At 41.9% G+C, this 21,864-nt stretch overlaps 1 protein-coding gene across 1 annotated transcript in view; it reads left to right on the top strand.

Moving 5' to 3' along the window:
* The window catches only part of LOC121556335 (UDP-glucuronic acid decarboxylase 1-like), a 157,200-nt gene that overhangs the window by 19,550 nt on the left and 115,786 nt on the right, over positions 1-21,864 (top strand). Inside the window, exon 2 of the mRNA XM_041870244.2 lies at positions 13,651-13,678. Within this exon, the coding sequence (XP_041726178.1) occupies positions 13,651-13,678 (28 nt within the window). The remainder of the gene's footprint in view (positions 1-13,650; positions 13,679-21,864) is intronic.

Below are 21,864 nucleotides of genomic sequence, written 5' to 3'. Positions count from 1 at the left end.
ACACCAGTATCTCTATTTGCACATCATCTCTTGCACATCTATCATTCCAGTGTTAATACTAATTGTAATTATTTTGCACTATAGCCTATTTATTGCCTTACCTCCATAACTTGCTACATTTGCACACACTGTATATATATTTATTTCTGTTGTATTTTTTACTTTGTTTTGTTTTACCCCATATGTAACTCTGTGTTGTTGTTTTTATCGCACTGCTTTGCTTTATCTTGGCCAGGTCGCAGTTGTAAATGAGAACTTGTTCTCAACTGACTTACCTGGTTAAATAAAGGTGAAATAAATACAAATAAAAAATTGGTTTGAAGAAATCAACTGTGGGAGCAATTATTAGGAAATGGAAGACATACAAGAACACTGAATCTCCCTCGATCTGGGGCTCCACGCAAGATCTCACCCCGTGGGGTCAAAATGATCACAAGAACGGTGAGCAAAAATCCCAGAACCACACGGGGGGACCTAGTGAATGACCTGCAGAGAGCTGGGACCAAAGTAACAAAGCCTACCATCAGTAACACACTACGCCGCCAGGGACACAAATCCTGCAGTGCCAGACGTGTCCCCCTGCTTAAGCCAGTACATGTCCAGGCCCGTCTGAAGTTTGCTAGAGTGCATTTGGATGATCCAGAAGAGGATTGGGAGAATGTCATATGGTCAGATGAAACCAAAATATAACTTTTTGGTCAAAACTCAACTCGTCGTGTTTGGAGGACAAAGAATGCTGAGTTGCATCCAAAGAACACCATACCTACTGTGAAGCATGGGGGTGGAAACATCATGCTTTGGGGCTGTTTTTCTGCAAAGGGACCAGGACGACTTATCCGTGTAAAGGAAAGAATGAATGGGGCCATGTATCGTGAGATTTTGAGTGAAAACCTCCTTCCATCAGCAAGGGCATTGAAGAAGAAACGTGGCTGGGTCTTTCAGCATGACAATGATCCCAAACACACCGCCCGGGAAACGAAGGAGTGGCTTCGTAAGAAGCATTTCAAGGTCCTGGAGTGGCCTAGCCAGTCTCCAGATCTCAACCCCATAGAAAATCTTTGGAGGGAGTTGAAAGTCCGTGTTGCCCAGCGACAGCCCCAAAACATCACTGCTCTAGAGGAGATCTGCATGGAGGAATGGGCCAAAATACCAGCAACAGTGTGTGAAAACCTTGTGAAGACTTACAGAAAACGTTTGACCTGTGTCATTGCCAACAAAGGGTATATAACAAAGTATTGAGAAACTTTTGTTATTGACCAAATACTTATTTTCCACCATAATTTGCAAATAAATTCATTAAAAATCCTACAATGTGATTTTCTGGATTTTCTTTCCTCATTTTGTCTGTCATAGTTGACGTGTACCTATGATGAAAATTACAGGCCTCTCTCATCTTTTTAAGTGGGAAAACTTGCACAATTGGTGGCTGACTAAATACTTTTTTCTCCCACTGTATTTTGAAAAATTAGCCAAATCAAAAATGTTTAATGTTTATATTTTTCAATATTCATAACATAATGTACACATTTTTATTGAAATCAAAATACTACTCATATTTCAGAGCAAGCAGTAAAGGTTCATATGACACTGTTTGCTTTGTAGCACCTACAGATGAAACATTAAGGAGGTGGGTAAGTAAGGTAAGGCCAAAATGTAGTAAATATGCCAACTTTGATTAATTATTTCTCAATTATGCTGTTATATACAAATATCAAATATACAGTGCATTCGGAAAGTATTCAGACCCCTTGACTTTTTCCACATTTTGTTACGTTACAGCCTTATTCTAAAATGGATTCAATCATCAATCTACACACAAACCCCATAATGACAAAACAAAAACAGGCTTTTAGAACTTTTTTGTATAAAAAAAGTATTCAGACCCTTTACTCAGTACTTGTTGAAGCACCTTTGGCAGCGATTACAGCCTCAAATCTTCTTGGGTATGACGCTACAAGCTTGGCACACCTGTATTTGGGGAGTTTCTTCTATTCTTCTCTGCAGAACCTCTCAAGCTCTATCAGGTTGGATGGGGAGCGTCGCTGCGCAGCTATTTTCAGGTCTCTCCAGAGATGTTCGATCGGGTTCAAGTCCGGGCTCTGGCTGGGCCACTCAAGGACATTGAGACTTGTCCTGAAGCCACTCCTGCGTTGTCTTGGCTGTGTGCTTAGGGTCATTGTCCTGTTGAAAGGTTGAAAGGTCTCCCAGTCCCTGCTGCTGAAAAACATCCCTACAGCATGTTGCTGCCACCACCATGCTTCACCGTAGGGATTAAATATCATGACGATCTCAAAAATCATTTTTTCTTTGTCCTGGTTGTGTGAGGAGTCACCCCTCTATCTCCTGAATGTTTTAGTATTCAGATCCAAAAAGTTACTTTCTGACCACTTCTACCATGGCCTAACATGTAAGGAAGGTTTCATTCAAATCAAAAGGGTTGCAGTCAAAGTGATTGAAATCATATCCCACTGGGCACATACGTCATTTCAATGTCTAGTTTTGAAAGTCTGTAATGAGAGATTAGGCTACTTAGCTTCTAGCTTCCCTCCAGCCATCCACCTCCAACCTTCAGTCTCCTTCAACCTCCCAGTTCTGTCTTCCTATTTTTACTATTTTCTACATTGTAGAATAATAGTAAAGACATCAAAACTATGAAATAACACATATGGAATCATGTAGTAACCAATTATTTTTTTAACAAATCAAAATATATTTTATATTTGAGATTCGTCAAATAGCCACCCTTTGCCTTGATGACAGCTTTGCACACTCTTGGCATTCTCTCAACCAGCTTCACCTGGAATGCTTTTCCAACAGTTTTGAAGGAGTTCCCACATATGCTGAGCACTTGTTGGCTGCTTTTCCTTCACTCTGTGGTCCGACTCATTCTAAACCATCTCAATTTGGTTGAGGTCAGGGTATTGTGAGGCCAGGTCATCTGATGCAGCACTCCATCACTTTCCTTCTTGGTCAAATAGGCCTTACACATGGGCAAACATGTTTGGAAGGTTTTGTTCAAATCAAAAAGGGTGCAGTCAGAAAGTGACTGAAATCATATCCCGCTGGGCACAGACGTCATTTCAATGTCTAGTTTTGATTTACATTTGGTTGAGTTGTCAACTAACGTAAATTCAACGTGTAATCAAAAAGAAAGTCACCATGTCATTGGATTTAGGTGAAAAGTTGGGAGAAACGTCATCACATACAGTTGAAGTCGGAAGTTTACATACACCTTAGCCAAATACATTTAAACTCAGTTTTTCACAATTCCTGACTTTAATCCTAGTAAAAATTCCCTGTTTTAGGTCAGTTAGGATCACCACTTTATTTTAAGAATGTGAAATATCAGAATAATAGTAGAGAGAATTATTTGTTTCAGCTTTTATTTATTTCATCACATTCCCAGTGGATCAGAAGTTTACATACACTCAATTAGTATTTGATAGCATTTTCTTTAAATTGTTTAACTTGGGTCAAACGTTTCGGGTGGCCTTCCACAAGCTTCCCACAATAAGATGGGTGAATTTTGGCCCATTCCTCCTGACAGAGCTGGTGTAACTGAGTCAGGTTTGTAGGCCTCCTTGCTCGCACACGCCTTTTCAGTTCTGACCACAGATTTTCTATAGGATTGAGGTCAGGGCTTTGTGATGGCCACTCCAATACCTTGACATTGTTGTCCTTAAGTCATTTTGCCACAAATTTGGAAGTATGCTTGGGATCATTGTCCATTTGGAAGACCCATTTGCAACCAAGCTTTAACTTCCTGGCTGATGTCTTGAGATGTTGCTTCAATATATCCACATAATTTTCCTTCCTCATGATGCTATCTATTTTGTGAAGTGCATCAGTCCCTCCTGCAGCAAAGCACCCCCACAGCATGATGCCGCCACCCCGATGCTTCACGGTTGGGATGGTGTTCTTCGGCTTGCAAGCTACCCCATTTTTCCTCCAAACATAACGATAGTCATTATGGCCAAACAGTTCTATTTTTGTTTCATCAGACCAGAGGACATTTCTTCAAAAAGTACGATCTTTGTCCCCATGTGCAGTTGCAAACCATAGTCTGGCTTTTTTATGGCGGTTTTGGAGCAGTGGCTTCTTCCTTGCTGAGCGGCCTTTCAGGTTATGTCGATATAGGACTCGTTTTACTGTGGATATAGATACTTTTATACCTGTTTCCTCCAGCATCTTCACAAGGTCCTTCGCTGTTGTTCTGGGATTGATTTGCACTTTTCGCACCAAAGTACGTTCATCTCTCGGAGACAGAACGCGTCTCCTTCCTGAGCGGTATGACAGCTGCGTGGTCCCATGGTGTTTATACTTGCGTACTATTGTTTGTACAGATGAACGTGGTACGTTCATGCGTTTGGAAATTGCTCCCAAGGATGAACCAGACTTGTGGAGGTCTACAATTTTCTTTCTGAGGTCTTGGCTGATTTCTTTTGATTTTCCCATGATGTCAAACAAAGAGGCACTGAGTTTGAAGGTAGGCCTTGAAATACATCCACAGGTACACCTCCAATTGACTCAAATTATGTCAATTAGCCTATCAGAAGCTTTTAAAGCCATTACATCATTTTCTGGAATTTTCCAAGCTGTTTAAAGGCACAGTGAACTTAATGTATGTAATCTTCTGACCCACTGGAATTGTGATACAGTGAATTATAAGTGAAATAATCTGTCTGTAAACAATTGTTGGAAAAATTACTTGTGTCATGCACAAAGTAGATGTCCTAACCGACTTGCCAAAACTATAGTTTGTTAACAAGAAATTTGTGGAGTGGTTGAAAAACTAGTTTTAATGACTCCAACCTAAGTGTATGTAAACTTCCTACTTCAACTGTAGATGTTTTTGTTGTTGAAATGAGGTGCAAACAACGTTGATTCAACAAGTTTTTGCCCAGTGGGATAGAACGACCCCACAGGCAACGCACACAGAACACAACAACAATACACAAACAGCCACACACAACCCCCTTAGTATTCAACAGCCACCAGTGCCCCACCCCACTAAAGCACCACTACTAACTTTCCAGTTAAAATCCCCGTCTCCACTCCACTTCAAGAACCACCTTTATTCGTCAAAATAATCTGACACAGATGCACCAAATCATAGGCATAATTCATGAATCTGTGATGCTGTTCACCTCATCGGAATCTCAGATTCAGTTTGCCGACAGCCTTTATGAAAGTCTGTCATGAGAGATGTGGCTACTTAGCCTCTATTTACCCTCCAGCCATCCACCTTCAACCTCCCAGTTCTGTCTTCCTCGGCTGGGTTAATGCTTTTGTGTAAAATCACCTGGGATGGACACCGAGAGATGCTCAGAATCAGACACTGTTAGACTATGGCTCTCCCATATTTGATGTGCCATTAAATCCCGTCACGTTCTGTGAAAGAAGTGAGATGCATACAAAAAAATCTAGCCAAAATATGCTTTTCAAGCTTATTTTGTCGACAGCAGGCAGTAGTGGGCTATGTTGAGTGCAACAGGTGGCTCATGTGGAATTGTCAACTCTAACTGCAGGCGAGCTGAATACAGAGTAGCCCTGTTCATACGAACAAGGCTATCAAACTGTCACAGGCCACTAGCAGGGCATGCTGTAGCAAGCAAGGGTTTGTGCGTGCACCCAACTCAGATATCCATAGCGACAGGAGGGGTGCCCATTAGGACACCAGGGAGTGACAATTGTTTTGTTATTTTGGTTCTGTACTCTAGCACTTTGAGTTTGAAAGGATACAATGACAATGAGGGTAAAGTGCAGACTGTCAGCTTTAATTTGAGGGTATTTTCATACATATCGGATGAACCGTTTAGAAATGACAGCACCTTTTGTACATGGTCCCCCCATTTTAAGGTACTACAAGTATTTGTTAAATTGGCTTCACAGATGTGTGTCGTTAGGCAGGTGTATTCATTTGTGTCGTTAGTGAATGCAGGAGAGTTGTTGATGAATAGTATTGATTCTAGACTTTGCTATTGCCTTTGGAGATTGTTGTTGGGGTGTGACAACATGAGGAAGACAGCAGTGTCGATGCAAATGAAGCTGGCCGTCATAAGGCTCAGAAATGAAAATCAATCAATCAGGAACATTGCAAAAACCCTGGCCATGCCCAAGTCAACAGTTTGGTTCATCATTAACAAGAAAAAAACTACCGGTGAACTCAATTATGTCAAAAGACCCGGTAGACCAAGGAAGACCACTGTAGTGGATGACCGGAGAATACTCTCTATGGTGAAGAAAACCCCCCTGACAACAGCCCAACAGATCAAAGACACTCTCCTGGATGCAGGTGTAGATGTGTCATTGATCCCAACTTTCTCATGCTGCTGTATTTATTGCTCAATTCTTAAAATGAAGCACATTAATCAGCTGTACAAACGGTGTAGCCTACCTGGCATATTAAAAATGTAACTGCACCTAAACTCTATTTGCTATTTGAGTGCAGGCTACGGATGTTTTTATTTTTTTTGGGCCATTCTAAATATAAAATAATTCCACACATACATTAGTAGGCTATACAGTGGGGAGAACAAGTATTTGATACACTGCCGATTTTGCAGGTTTTCCTACTTACAAAGCATGTAGAGGTCTGTAATTTTTAACAAAAATCCAGAAAATCACATTGTATGATTTTTAAGTAATTCATTTGCATTTTATTGCATGACATAAGTATTTGATCACCTACCAACCAGTAAGAATTCCGGCTCTCACAGACCTGTTAGTTTTTCTTTAAGAAGCCCTCCTGTTCTCCACTCATTACCTGTATTAACTGCACCTGTTTGAACTCGTTACCTGTATAAAAGACACCTGTCCACACACTCAATCAAACAGACTCCAACCTCTCCACAATGGCCAACACCAGAGAGCTGTGTCAGGGATACAATTGTACACCTGGACAAGGCTGGGATGGGCTACAGGACAATAGGCAAGCAGCTTGGTGAGAAGGCAACAACTGTTGGCGCAATTATTAGAAAATGGAAGAAGTTCAAGATGACGGTCAATCACCCTCGGTCTGGGGCTCCATGCAAGATCTCACCTCGTGGGGCATCAATGATCATGAGGAAGGTGAGGGATCAGCCCAGAACTACACGGCAGGACCTGGTCAATGACCTGAAGAGAGCTGAGACCACAGTCTCAAAGAAAACCATTAGTAACACACTACGCCGTCATGGATTAAAATCCTGCAGCGCACGCAAGGTCACCCTGCTCAAGCCAGCGCATGTCCAGGCCCGTCTGAAGTTTGCAAATGACCATCTGGATGATCCAGAGGAGGAATGGGAGAAGGTCATGTGGTCTGATGAGACAAAAATAGAGCTTTTTGGTCTAAACTCCATTCGCCGTGTTTGGAGGAAGAAGAAGGATGAGTACAACCCCAAGAACACCATCCCAACCGTGAAGCATGGAGGTGGAAACATCATTCTTTGGGGATGCTTTTCTGCAAAGGGGACAGGACAACTGCATCGTATTGAGGGGAGGATGGATGGGGCCATGTATCGCGAGATCTTGGCCAACAACCTCCTTCCCTCAGTAAGAGCATTGAAGATGGGTCGTGGCTGGGTCTTCTAGCATGACAACGACCCGAAACACACAGCCAGGGCAACTAAGGAGTGGCTCCGTAAGAAGCATCTCAAGGTCCTGGAGTGGCCTAGCCAGTCTCCAGACCTGAAACCAATAGAACATCTTTGGAGGTAGCTGAAAGTACGTATTGCCCAGCGACAGCCCCCGAAACCTGAAGGATCTGGAGAAGGTCTGTATGAAGGAGTGGGCCAAAATCCCTGCTGCAGTGTGTGCAAACCTGGTCAAGACCTACAGGAAACATATGATCTCTGTAATTGCAAACAAAGGTTTCTGTACCAAATATTAAGTTCTGCTTTTCTGATGTATCAAATACTTATGTCATGCAATAAAATGCAAATGAATTACTTAAAAATCATACAATGTGATTTTCTGGATTTTTGTTTTAGATTCCGTCTCTCACAGTTGAAGTGTACCTATGATAAAAATTACAGACCTCTACATGCTTTGTAAGTAGGAAAACCTGCAAAATCGGCAGTGTATCAAATACTTGTTCTCCCCACTGTATGTAAAGACCAGATTAAATTAACAATAGTCTGATGGGTGAGAATATTATAAAGTGCTTTGGCCAAATTGTGTATGAGAGACTGATGAAGTGTGTGCAGCCTGCGCAAGAAACAGAGCAGAGCGCATGCCTTTTCATGTAACTTTTTTCAAATCATCATTAGTCGCATCATGCAGCCTTAGAATCTATTACAAATCAAACGCATAGCCTAATGTTTGTATCACAACTAAAGTTGCATAAATAACTTTAAATTAAGCATATAGGAGGACCTGTTTCTTTGTTAACCGCTCAACATGCAGTATGTGATGGGATGTATAGACATTATGGACAGTATGTGGATAGAATATGTAGTATATCTGAAGAATACGTGGATAGAATAGTGTATGCACAGCAATAGTTGAATAGGATGTCCTTGGCTAGAATACAGTATATACATAAGAAATGGGTAAAACAGTATGTAACCATTATTAAAGTGACCAGTGTTCCATTATTACAGTGACAGCCTCTAAGGTGCAGGGATGAGTAACCGGGTAGTAGCCGGCTAGTGACATCAATAAAGGATCATAGCTTTGACCTGGTCAATCTATGTCATGGAAAGAGCAGGTGTACTTAATGTTTTGTACCCTCATTATGTTTTTTAAAATTATTTTTATAAATTTTCGGGATGGAAAAATGCTTTGTGTGAACTTAAATGACTTAAACCATATATAATGTATGCAGAAAAGATAATGGACCTTTATTATATACAGTGGGGAAAAAAAGTATTTAGTCAGCCACCAATTGTGCAAGTTCTCCCACTTAAAAAGATGAGAGGCCTGTAATTTTCATCATAGGTACACGTCAACTATGACCGACAAAATGAGAAAAAAAAATCCAGAAAATCACATTGTAGGATTTTTTATGAATTTATTTGCAAATTATGGTGGAAAATAAGTATTTGGTCAATAACAAAAGTTTCTCAATACTTTGTTATATACCCTTTGTTGGCAATGACACAGGTCAAACATTTTCTGTAATTCTTCACAAGGTTTTCACACACTGTTGCTGGTATTTTGGCCCATTCCTCCATGCAGATCTCCTCTAGAGCAGTGATGTTTTGGGGCTGTCGCTGGGCAACACGGACTTTCAACTCCCCTCCAAAGATTTTCTATGGGGTTGAGATCTGGAGACTGGCTAGGCCACTCCAGGACCTTGAAATGCTTCTTACGAAGCCACTCCTTCGTTGCCCGGGCGGTGTGTTTGGGATCATTGTCATGCTGAAAGACCCAGCCACGTTTCTTCTTCAATGCCCTTGCTGATGGAAGGAGGTTTTCACTCAAAATCTCACGATACATGGCCCCATTCATTCTTTCCTTTACACGGATCAGTCGTCCTGGTCCCTTTGCAGAAAAACAGCCCCAAAGCATGATGTTTCCACCCCCATGCTTCACAGTAGGTATGGTGTTCTTTGGATGCAACTCAGCATTCTTTGTCCTCCAAACACGACTGAGTTGAGTTTTTACCAAAAAGTTATATTTTGGTTTCATCTGACCATATGACATTCTCCCAATCCTCTTCTGGATCATCCAAATGCACTCTAGCAAACTTCAGACGGGCCTGGACATGTACTGGCTTAAGCAGGGGGACATGTCTGGCACTGCAGGATTTGAGTCCCTGGCGGCGTAGTGTGTTACTGATGGTAGGCTTTGTTACTTTGGTCCCAGCTCTCTGCAGGTCATTCACTAGGTCCCCCCCGTGTGGTTCTGGGATTTTTGCTCACCGTTCTTGTGATCATTTTGACCCCACGGGGTGAGATCTTGCGTGGAGCCCCAGATCGAGGGAGATTATCAGTGGTCTTGTATGTCTTCTATTTCCTAATAATTGCTCCCACAGTTGATTTCTTCAAACCAAGCTGCTTACCTATTGCAGATTCAGTCTTCCCAGCCTGGTGCAGGTCTACAATTTTGTTTCTGGTGTCCTTTGACAGCTCTTTGGTCTTGGCCATAGTGGAGTTTGGAGTGTGACTGTTTGAGGTTGTGGACAGGTGTCTTTTATACTGATAACAAGTTCAAACAGGTGCCATTAATACAGGTAACGAGTGGAGGACAGAGGAGCCTCTTAAAGAAGAAGTTACAGGTCTGTGAGAGCCAGAAATCTTGCTTGTTTGTAGGTGACCAAATACTTATTTTCCACCATAATTTGCAAATAAATTCATTAAAAATCCTACAATGTGATGTTCTGGATTTTTTTTCCTCAATTTGTCTGTCATAGTTGACGTGTACCTATGATGAAAATTACAGGCCTCTCTCATCTTTTTAAGTGGGAGAACTTGCACAATTGGTGGCTGACTAAATACTTTTTTCCCCCACTGTAATCTTTGAGAACTAACAATCACAAATAAAAGCTAGACAGTCAGGAAGAAAATAAAAATCCAATTTTTATATATTTAGCAGTATAGATTTTGTTATTATGTTTGAGCAAAAGAACACTGCATTAGCCATGGCAAAAGTCATAGAATTGCAGTAAAGTAGATTTAAAACTGCAACATTTTCTCTCAGCTCCATGGCAGACTACAGTGAGCTCCAAAAGTATTGGGACAGTGACACATTTGTTGTTGTTTTGGCTCTGTACTCAGCACTTGGTTTTGAAGTGTAACAATGACTATTAGGTTGAAGTGCAGACTGTCAGCTTTTTTTAATTTGAGGGTATTTTCATCCATATTTTCATCCAAAAGTATTGGGACAAATGCACTTGTGTATTAAAGTAGTAAAAAGTTAAGTATTTCGTCTCATATTCATAGCAAGCAATTATAACATCACGCTTGTGACTGCATTTGCTGTTTGTTTTGGTTGTGTTTCAGATTATTTTGTGCCAAATAGTAATGAATGGTAAATAATGTATTGTGTCATTTTGGAGTCACTTTTATTGTAAATATGAATTTGTTTCTAAACACTTCTACATTAATGTGGATGCTACCATGATTACGGATAATTCTGAACGAATGATGAATAATGATGATTGAGAAAGTTACAGACGCTCAAATATCATATCCCCCCAAAAATGCTAACCTCCCCTGTTATTGTAATGGTAAGAGGTTAGCATATCTTGGGGGTATGATATTTGTGCATTTTTGAACTTTCTCTGTATGTAGAATTGTAGGAAATTGGCTTAAAAATTTTAAAATGTCTCTACACTACAATTTTCGGCCTGCCATGCCCCCTACTTAAGCCTGTTTTTGAATTAGAAAAAAAACCCTGCCGATGGTGATTTGCATGCATCCACTCGTTCCTGACCTGCTTTTCAGCTGATTCGGAGCGCCAGCTAGCAAGTCTGTAATCTCAGAAATAGATACGGAGTAGAAGGGCAGGTCTACTTGACTTTTATTTGACACCTTGATCTGCTAGCAAGACCGACAAACACACACATACACACATCTGTGTATGGCGCCTTCTCACTTACCCCCTAACTGCTGGAATGAAGGTCCTCGTTCACAGATTGGCGTGGAACTGTGGATGTGTACAACTTGTGGACTCACTTGCTAAATTAATGTGGAAAAAGACAAGGTCCTTTTCCTTGTTTGTTTGAAAAGGAGCAGTTTGTATTGCAGTTGGCTGTAAACATGTTGCTGCTGTAGGTTGATTGACAGGTGGAGGTGTGACAGGCAGCTGGATGAGATTCACGGCATGTAGGCCTGCTATGTCTGACACTGAGCACAGGCCTACCCAATTCATCTTTTCAATCTGTATTTATGAATGTGATACCCTCATAGCCTAAACTAGAGAGGGAGACAGACGGGTGATATTTCTCCTTTTCTCTAGCCATATTGATTTATTTATGGTACTTATTAGCTTTAGTAAACACACACACACACACACACACACACACACACACACACAGTGCTTTCAAAATGCACATTCACACGCACACAAATTTGCCTGAGCTGTTCTTATATGCCTACAAGCATATCTCACTCTTATCCACCGTGAATATTGATTGACATATTTATAAACTTGAATAATGTAAATGTAGAATTCATAGTGTTGTTTATTTATACAGTACCAGTCAAAAGTTTGGACACCTACTCATTCAAGTGTTTTTCTTTATTTTTACTATTTTCTACATTGTAGAATAATAGTGAAGACATCAAAACTATGAAATAACACATGGAATCATGTAGTTACCAAGAAGGAGAGTGATGGAGTGCTGCATCAGATGACCTGGCCTCCACAATCCTCCAACCTTAACCCAATTGAGATGGTTTGGGATGAGTCGGACGGCAGAGTAAAGGAAAAGCAGCCAACAAGTGCTAAGCATATGTGGGAACTCCTTCAAGACTGTTGGGAAAGCATTCCAGGTGAAGCTGGTTGAGAGAATGCCAAAAGTGTGCAAAGCTGTCATCAAGGCAAAGGGTGGCTATCTGTAGAATCTAAAATCGAAAATATATTTTGATTTGGTTAACACTTTTTTAGTTACTACATTATTCCATATGTGTTATTTCATAGTTTTGATGTCTTCACTATTATTCTACAATGTAAAAAATAGTTTAAAAAAGAAAAACCCTTGAATGATTAGATGTATCCATACTTTTGACTGGTAGTGTATATTTAGTTGCTATTTCCATGGGTAGGATGAAGCATGAGACACATAATGATTAAACAGGCTGTGTGTGTGCTCCCCTATCTCTCCCCCTCCTGGATAACATGTTTTAAAAGCTAGTAAGGAAACACCACCAGCATACACTGACACTCCACCAACACGTGAATACTGATCATAACTATTTCTTAAAATGAGGTAATGTATCCTGATGATGTAATGAGTAAATCATTAATTACTGATGAATAAGTATCTGATTTGAGGATGAATTTGCATGTCCGTGCGTGTTTATATGTCCAAAGTGTGGGTGGTGGATGGTGGGTGTATGTCATCCCAGCTACAGGTTTTTAGATACTGTAGACTCACAGTAGACAGCCATGACAGCTGTCTGGTATCATTAATTATGAAAACCACCAATCACTTCCTTCCTCTTTCCTTTCCTCCTTCCTTCACTTTCCCTTCTTCCATCTCGCTCTCTCCTAATTCTCCCCCTCCCTCTTTAGAGCTGGGGATGATGGTCTATGTGATGTTTGTCTATTAGTCTGCCTAGTACATCTTCTGTGTCTATGAAAAGGCCAACATGACAGCCTGTCCACCTCAAAGCCTGTTTGAACAAATCACGCTCTCTCTCTCTCTCTGTGAGGTGCGTGCTGTGTGCAGAATCTCACTGATGAGAACGCACACAGTGAGACGGAGGAGAAAGAAGGAAAACAAGTGAGAGGGAAGGCTGAGGAGAGATCAGCAGAGATATCCTTTTAGCTTATCACTCAGACATCTCTCTTAATCTCTCCCTCCTTTTAAAAATATATTGTTGACTAGTTTATTTATATGTATTGATGGTTTCTAGACCTGTGTGTATAGTAATGTGTGTATTGTAATAGGACTTACAAGCCAAGGGCAAAAACATTACATAATGTCATTGTGTGGGAGGTTATTTTGAAAAGCACCCTTGGTTAATTTTTCTCTTCCCTTTCTCTCACCCTTCATTCTAGCTGTCTGGGGAACCTACACCAATATGAGGTACAGTATGCTTTAATGTCAATTTCCTTTCTTCATAGAAAATATATGGCTGCCACGAAATTATCACACCATCCGTCCCCTCTTTCATTCTGTTCATATTTTGTAGTTGATGCTATTGTTATTAATTTTCTATCCATTCCAATCTGTTACTCTCAATTTGACTTCCATTCCTTCCATTCGTTCCCAGCTCACTCCCTTCACCCTCAATTGCATTGTGACAGACTCAAAACAAACTCATCAACCCAAGACTAAATTTGAGCTGTGTTCGAGAGTTATGCCCATACCCAGTCTCAACAATGTTCTCCCTTCTCCACGGAATCACACTTTTCTCTCTCTTTCTAGAACATGGGATTACCGCCTGACCATGGGAGAAGGGTGCAATTGCGGCCTGCAATTCGGGTGTTCCTGCATGTGGGCATTCCTGCATCTGCACTAACCCCTCTTTATATTTATATTGGTCAATTTTTAAGGTAGGACTTCGGTTCACAGGTGGGAGGCGGGGGCGCTCCAGTACGTGGTGGTAATGCACCATAACGTTGGATGCCAACAACCGATAAACCCCACAGAAAAAGAAGAGGCGGGGGCGACAACGGTAGCTAGCGTGCTAGCTAGGACAATGGTAGACTGTTTTTACCTCAGTTCTGTTAACGACTGCGAGGGCAGGTGTTCGGTAGTCGTTAGCGAAGTGCACTGGGTGCTGGTTCATGCAGGAACCAATGGGATGCTCGAGGGGGGGCAGGGGAATGCCCACATGCAGGAAAGCCCTAATTTGTGGGCCGCAATCACACACTATTGCCCCATGGGGCGATTCCATGCCAGGGAGGCCCATAAATATTTTGGGTATCACAGATTGTTCTGGCAGTTTTCACATAGAAACTTAATTTGGAGGAAGGATGTTTGATATGCTTTTTACATTTGTATGAATGTTTTTTTTAATTACATTTTTGCAATGTAGGGAATGAGAGGAAGTGGAGAAGAGGGGAATGGAGGTAGAGGAGGAGAGAAGGAGGAGTAGGGGACAGACAGCGGGCTTCTTGTGGCGAGCTGTTGACTCTGGGCTGAAGTGATTAGAGTTTCCGTTTGCGCCTCACTGTGTGGGTCGGATCCACAGCTAAGCAATAGCAAATATCTCCAACCTCAGCTAGGAGGGGGCAAGTTATTAAACACACCATCTGGACACTTTCTACCAGACTGACTGATCATACATCTCTCTACTTTCCTTCCTCGCTTGCTCTCTTGCTCTCTTGCTCTCTCTGACCCTCTCACTCTCTAATTCTCTCACTCACACTCACTCAATCATTCTCTCCCCCTCTCTCCATTGGTCTTTAACTCTTTCTCCCGCCTGTGCAGTAGAGTCCTGATCCGTGTGCATTCATATACACTACCAATCAAAAGTTTGGACACACCTACTCATTCAAGGGTTTTTCTTTATTTTTACTATTTTATACATTGAAATAACACATGGAATCATGTAGTAACCAAAAAAGTGTTAAACAAATCAAAATATATTTTATATTTGAGATTCTTCAAATAGCCACCCTTTGCCTTGATGACAGTTTTGCACACTCTTGGCATTCTCTCAACCAGCTTCACCTGGAATGCTTTCCCAACAGTCTTGAAGGAGTTCCCACATATGCTGAGCACTTGTTGGCTGCTTTTCCTTCACTCTGCCGTCCGACTCATCCCAAACCATCTCAATTGGGTTGAGGTCGGGTGATTGTGGAGGCCAGGTCATCTGATGCAGCACTCCATCACTCTCCTTCTTGGTCAAATAGCCCTTACACAGCCTGGAGGTGTGTTGGGTCATTGTCCTGTTGAAAATCAAATGATAGTCCCACTAAGCCCAAACCAGATGGAATGGTGTATCGCTGCAGAATGCTGTGGTAGCCATGCTGGTTAAGTGTGCCTTGAATTCTAAATAAATCACAGACAGTGTCATCAGCAAAGCACCCCCACACCATAACACCTCCTCCTCCATGCTTTACGGTGGGAACCACACATGCGAAAATCATTCGTTCACCCACACCGCGTCTCACAAGGACACGGCAGTTTGAACTGAAAATCTCAAATTTGGACTCCAGACCAAAGGACAAATTTCCACCGGTCTAATGTCCATTGCTTGTGTTTCTTGGCCCAAGCAGGGCTCTTCTTATTATTGTGGTCCTTTAGTAGTGGTTTCTTTGCAGCAATTCGACCATGAAGGCCTGATTCACACAATCCCCTCTGAACAGTTGATGTTGAGATGTGTCTGTTGAACTCTGTGAAGCATTTATTTGGGCTGCAATTTCTGAGGCTGGTAACTCTAATTAACTGATCCTCTGCAGCAGAGGTAACTCTGTGTCTTCTATTCCTGTTCGGTCCTGATGAGAGTCAGTTTCATCATAGCGCTTAATGGCTTTCAAAGTTCTTGACATTTTCTGTATTGACTGATCTTCATGTCTTAAAGTAATGATGGGACTGTCATTTCTCTTCGCTTATTTGAGCTGTTCTTGCCATAATATGGACTTGGTCTTTTACCAAATAGGGTTATCTTCTGTAAACCCCCCCCCCCCTACCTTGTCACAAAACAAATGATTGGCTCAAACGCATTAAGAAGGAAAGAAATTTCACAAATTAACTTCTAACAAGGCATACCTGTTAATTGCATTCCAGGTGACTACCTCATGAAGCTGCTTGAGAGAATGCCAAGAGTGTGCAAAGCTGTCATCAAGGCAAAGGGTGGCACTTTTTTGGTTACTACATGATTCCATATGTGTTATTTCACAGTTTTGATGTCTTCACTATTATTCTACAATGTAATTTTTTTTTTACAAATAAAGAAAAACCCTTGAATGAGTAGGTGTGTCCAAACTTTTGACTGGTAGTGTATATACGTGCATGTGGGTCGGTCAGAAGGCAGGAATGGAAAGATGTCCTGTCGTGCTGAGGGGGGTGTGATGTGGGTCTTTCACCATGATTGGATTCACATGAGTTGGTGGGGAGGGGGTGGGGAGTACCTTTTTGGTCTGTTTATATAACCACTTTGTGGAAGTGAGTCTACTGCCTAATCTGTCTGAGTACCAGAAGGTGTGAGGAGGGTGTGGAGGGCACTGGCAGGGGGTAGAATATGGGATTACCGCCTGCACATGGGGCGATTTAATGCCAGGAATGGGCCAAAATATTTGTGGTATCACAGAGTGTTCTGGCAATTCTCACATTTCTACCAGACTGACCATCTCTCTCTCTCTCTCTCTCTCTCTCTCTCTCTCTCTCTCTCTCTCTCTCTCTCTCTCTCTCTCTCTCTCTCTCTCTCTCTCTCTCTCTCTCTCTCTCTCTCTCTCTCTCTCTCTCTCTCTCTCTCTCTCTCTCTCTCTCTCTCTCTCTCTCTCTCTCTCTCTCTCTCTCTCTCTCTCTCTCTCTCTCTCTCTCTCTCTCTCTCTCTCTCTCTCTCTCTCTCAATTCAAGGGCTTTATTGGCATGGGAAACGTATGTTAACATTGCCAAAGCAAGTGAAGTAGATAGTAAACAAAAGTCAAATAAATATTAACAGTAAACATTACACTCAGAAGTTCCAAAAGAATAAAGACATTTCAAATGTCATATTATGTACAGTGGGGAGAACAAGTATTTGATACACTGCCGATTTTGCAGGTTTTCCTACTTACAAAGCATGTAGAGGTCTGTCATTTTTATCATAGGTACACTTCAACTGTGAGAGACGGAATCTAAAACAAAAATCCAGAAAATCACATTGTATGATTTTTAAGTAATTAATTTGCATTTTATTGCATGACATAAGTATTTGATACATCAGAAAAGCAGAACTTAATATTTGGTACAGAAACCTTTGTTTGCAATTACAGAGATCATACGTTTCTTGTAGGTCTTGACCAGGTTTGCACACACTGCAGCAGGGATTTTGGCCCACTCCTCCCTTTGCAGAAAAGCATCCCCAAAGAATGATGTTTCCACCTCCATGCTTCACGGTTGGGATGGTGTTCTTGGGGTTGTACTCATCCTTCCTCTTCCTCCAAACACGGTCAGTGGAGTTTAGACCAAAAAGCTCTATTTTTGTCTCATCAGACCACATGACCTTTTCCCATTCCTCCTCTGGATCATCCAGATGGTCATTGGCAAACTTCAGACGGGCCTGGACATGTGCTGGCTTGAGCAGGGGGACCTTGCGTGCGCTGCAGGATTTTAATCCATGATGGCGTAGTGTGTTACTAATGGCATAGTGTGTTACTGTGGTCCCAGCTCTCTTCAGGTCATTGACCAGCTCCTGCCGTGTAGTTCTGGGCTGATCCCTCACCTTCCTCATGATCATTGATGCCCCACGAGGTGAGATCTTGCATGGAGCCCCAGACCGAGGGTGATTGACCGTCATCTTGAACTTCTTCCATTTTCTAATAATTGCGCCAACAGTTGTTGCCTTCTCACCAAGCTGCTTGCCTATTGTCCTGTAGCCCATCCCAGCCTTGTGCATGTCTACAATTTTATCCCTGATGTCCTTACACAGCTCTCTGGTCTTGGCCATTGTGGAGAGGTTGGAGTCTGTTTGATTGAGTGTGTGGACAGGTGTCTTTTATACAGGTAACGAGTTCAAACAGGTGCAAGTAATACAGGTAATGAGTGGAGAACAGGGGGGCTTCTTAAAGAAAAACTAACAGGTCTGTGAGAGCCGGAATTCTTACTGGTTGGTAGGTGATCAAATACTTATGTCATGCAATAAAATGCAAATGTATTACTTAAAAATCATACAATGTGATTTTCTGGATTTTTGTTTTAGATTCCATCTCTCACAGTTGAAGTGTACCTATGATAACAAATTACAGACCTCTACATGCTTTGTAAGTAGGAAAACCTGCAAACTCGGCAGTGTATCAAATACTTGTTCTCCCCACTGTTTATATACAGTGTTGTAACAATGTGCAAATAGTTAAAGTACAAATGGGAAAATAAATAAACATAAATATGGGTGGTATTTACAATGGTGTTTGTTCTTCACTGGTTGCCCTTTTCTTGTGGCAACAGGTCACATCTTGCAGCTGTGATGGCACACTGTGGTTTTTCACCCAGTAGATAAGGGAGTTTATCAAAATTGGGTTTGTTTTCAAATTCTTTGTGGATCGCTGTAATCTGAGGGAAATATGTGTCTCTAATATGGTCATACATTTGGCAGGAGGTTAGGAAGTGCAGCTCAGTTTCCACCTCATTTTGTGGGCAGTGTGCACATAGCCTGTCTTCTCTTGAGAGCCAGGTCTGCCTACGGCAGCCTTTCTCAATAGCAAGGCTATGCTCACTGAGTCTGTACATAGTCAAAGCTTTCCTTAAGTTTGGGTCAGTCACAGTGGTCAGGTATTCTGCCACTGTGTACTCTCTGTTTAGGGCCAAATAGCATTCTAGTTTGCTCTGTTTTTTTGTTTGTTCTTTCGAATGTGTCAAGTAATTCTCTTTTTGTTTTCTCATGATTTGGTTGGGTCTAATTGTGTTGTTGTTGTTGTCCTGGGGTTCTGTGGGGTCTATTTATGTTTGTGAACAGAGCCCCAGGACCAGCTTACTTAGGGGACTCTTCTCCAAGTTCATCTCTCTGTAGGTGATGGCTTTGTTATGGAAGGTTTGGGAATCGCTTCCTTTTAAGTGGTTACAGAATTTAACGGCTCTTTTCTGGATTTTGATAATTAGCGGGTATTGGCCTAATTCTGCTCTGCATGCATTATTTGGTGTTTTACGTTGTACACTGAGGATGTTTTTGCAGAATTCTGCATGCAGAGTCTCAATTTGGTGTTTGTCCCATTTTGTGAATTCTTAGTTGGTGAGCGGACCCCAGACCTCACAACCATGAAGGGCAATGTGTTCTATAACTGATTGAAGTATTTTTAGCCAGATCCTAATTTGTATGTCAAATGTTATGTTCCTTTTGATGGCATAGAAGGCCCTTCTTGCCTTGTCTCTCAGATCGTTCACAGCTTTGTGGAAGTTACCTGTGGCGCTGATGTTTAGGCCGAGGTAGGTATAGTTTTTTGTGTGCTATAGGGCAATGATGTGTAGATTGAATTTGTATTTGTGGTCCTGGCAACTGGACCTTTTTTGGAACACCATTATATTTGTCTTACTGAGATTTACTGTCAGGGCCCAGGTCTGACAGAATCTGTGCAGAAGATCTAGGTGCTGCTGTAGGCCCTCCTTGGTTGGTGACAGAAGCACCAGATCATCAGCAAACAGTAGACATTTGACTTCAGATTTAGTAGGGTGAGGCCGGGTGCTGCAGACTGTTCTAGTGCCCTCGCCAATTCGTTGATATATACAGTGGGGAGAACAAGTATTTGATACACTGCCGATTTTGCAGGTTTTCCTACTTACAAAGCATGTAGAGGTCTGTCATTTTTATCATAGGTACACTTCAACTGTGAGAGACGGAATCTAAAACAAAAATCCAGAAAATCACATTGTATGATTTTTAAATAATTAATTTGCATTTTATTGCATGACATAAGTATTTGATACATCAGAAAAGCAGAACTTAATATTTGGTACAGAAACCTTTGTTTGCAATTACAGAGATCATACGTTTCCTGTAGGTCTTGACCAGGTTTGCACACACTGCAGCAGGGATTTTGGCCCACTCCTCCATACAGACCTTCTCCAGATCCTTCAGGTTTCGGGGCTGTCGCTGGGCAATACAGACTTTCAGCTCCCTCCAAAGATTTTCTATTAGGTTCAGGTCTGGAGACTGGCTAGGCCACTCCAGGACCTTGAGATGCTTCTTACAGAGCCACTCCTTAGTTGCCCTGGCTGTGTGTTTCGGGTCGTTGTCATGCTGGAAGACCCAGCCACGACCCATCTTCAATGCTCTTACTGAGGGAAGGAGGTTGTTGGCCAAGATCTCGCGATACATGGCCCCATCCATCCTCCCCTCAATACGGTGCAGTAGTCCTGTCCCCTTTGCAGAAAAGCATCCCCAAAGAATGATGTTTCCACCTCCATGCTTCACGGTTGGGATGGTGTTCTTGGGGTTGTACTCATCCTTCTTCTTCCTCCAAACACGGCGAGTGGAGTTTAGAACAAAAAGCTCTATTTTTGTCTCATCAGACCACATGACCTTCTCCCATTCCTCCTCTGGATCATCCAGATGGTCATTGGCAAACTTCAGACGGGCCTGGACATGCGCTGGCTTGAGCAGGGGGGACCTTGCGTGTGCTGCAGGATTTTAATCCATGACGGCGTAGTGTGTTACTAATGGTTTTCTTTGAGACTGTGGTCCCAGCTCTCTTCAGGTCATTGACCAGGTCCTGCCGTGTAGTTCTGGGCTGATCCCTCACCTTCCTCATGATCATTGATGCCCCACGAGGTGAGATCTTGCATGGAGCCCCAGACCGAGGGTGTTTGACCGTCATCTTAAACTTCTTCCATTTTCTAATAATTGCGCCAACAGTTGTTGCCTTCTCACCAAGCTGCTTGCCTATTGTCCTGTAGCCCATCCCAGCCTTGTGCAGGTCTACAATTTTATCCCTGATGTCCTTACACAGCTCTCTGGTCTTGGCCATTGTGGGGAGGTTGGAGTCTGTTTGATTGAGTGTGTGGACAGGTGTCTTTTATACAGGTAACGAGTTCAAACAGGTGCAGTTAATACAGGTAATGAGTGGAGAACAGGAGGGCTTCTTAAAGAAAAACTAACAGGTCTGTGAGAGCCGGAATTCTTACTGGTTGGTAGGTGATCAAATACTTATGTCATGCAATAAAACGCAAATTAATTACTTAAAAATCATACAATGTGATTTTCTGGATTTTTGTTTTAGATTCCGTCTCTCACAGTTGAAGTGTACCTATGATAAAAATGACAGACCTCTACATGCTTTGTAAGTAGGAAAATCTGCAAAATCGGCAGTGTATCAAATACTTGTTCTCCCCACTGTATGTTGAAGAGGGTGTGGCTTAAACTGCATCCCTGTCTCACCCCACGGCCCTGTGGAAAGAAATGTGTGTGTTTTTTTCTCCAATTTTAACCGCACACTTGTTGTTTGTGTACATGGATTTTATGTTGTATGTTTTTCCCCCAACCCCACTTTCCATCAATTTGTATAGCAGACCCTCATGCCAAATTGAGTCAAAAGCTTTTTTGAAATAAACAAAGCATGAGAAGACTTTGCCTTTGTTTTGTTTTGGTTTGTTTGTTTGTTTGTTTGTCAATTAGGGTGTGCAGGGTG

Source organism: Coregonus clupeaformis, chromosome 23 (assembly GCF_020615455.1).
Source record: "Coregonus clupeaformis isolate EN_2021a chromosome 23, ASM2061545v1, whole genome shotgun sequence".
Lineage (NCBI taxonomy): Eukaryota > Metazoa > Chordata > Actinopteri > Salmoniformes > Salmonidae > Coregonus > Coregonus clupeaformis.
This window is presented reverse-complemented; position numbering and strand designations above follow the sequence as displayed.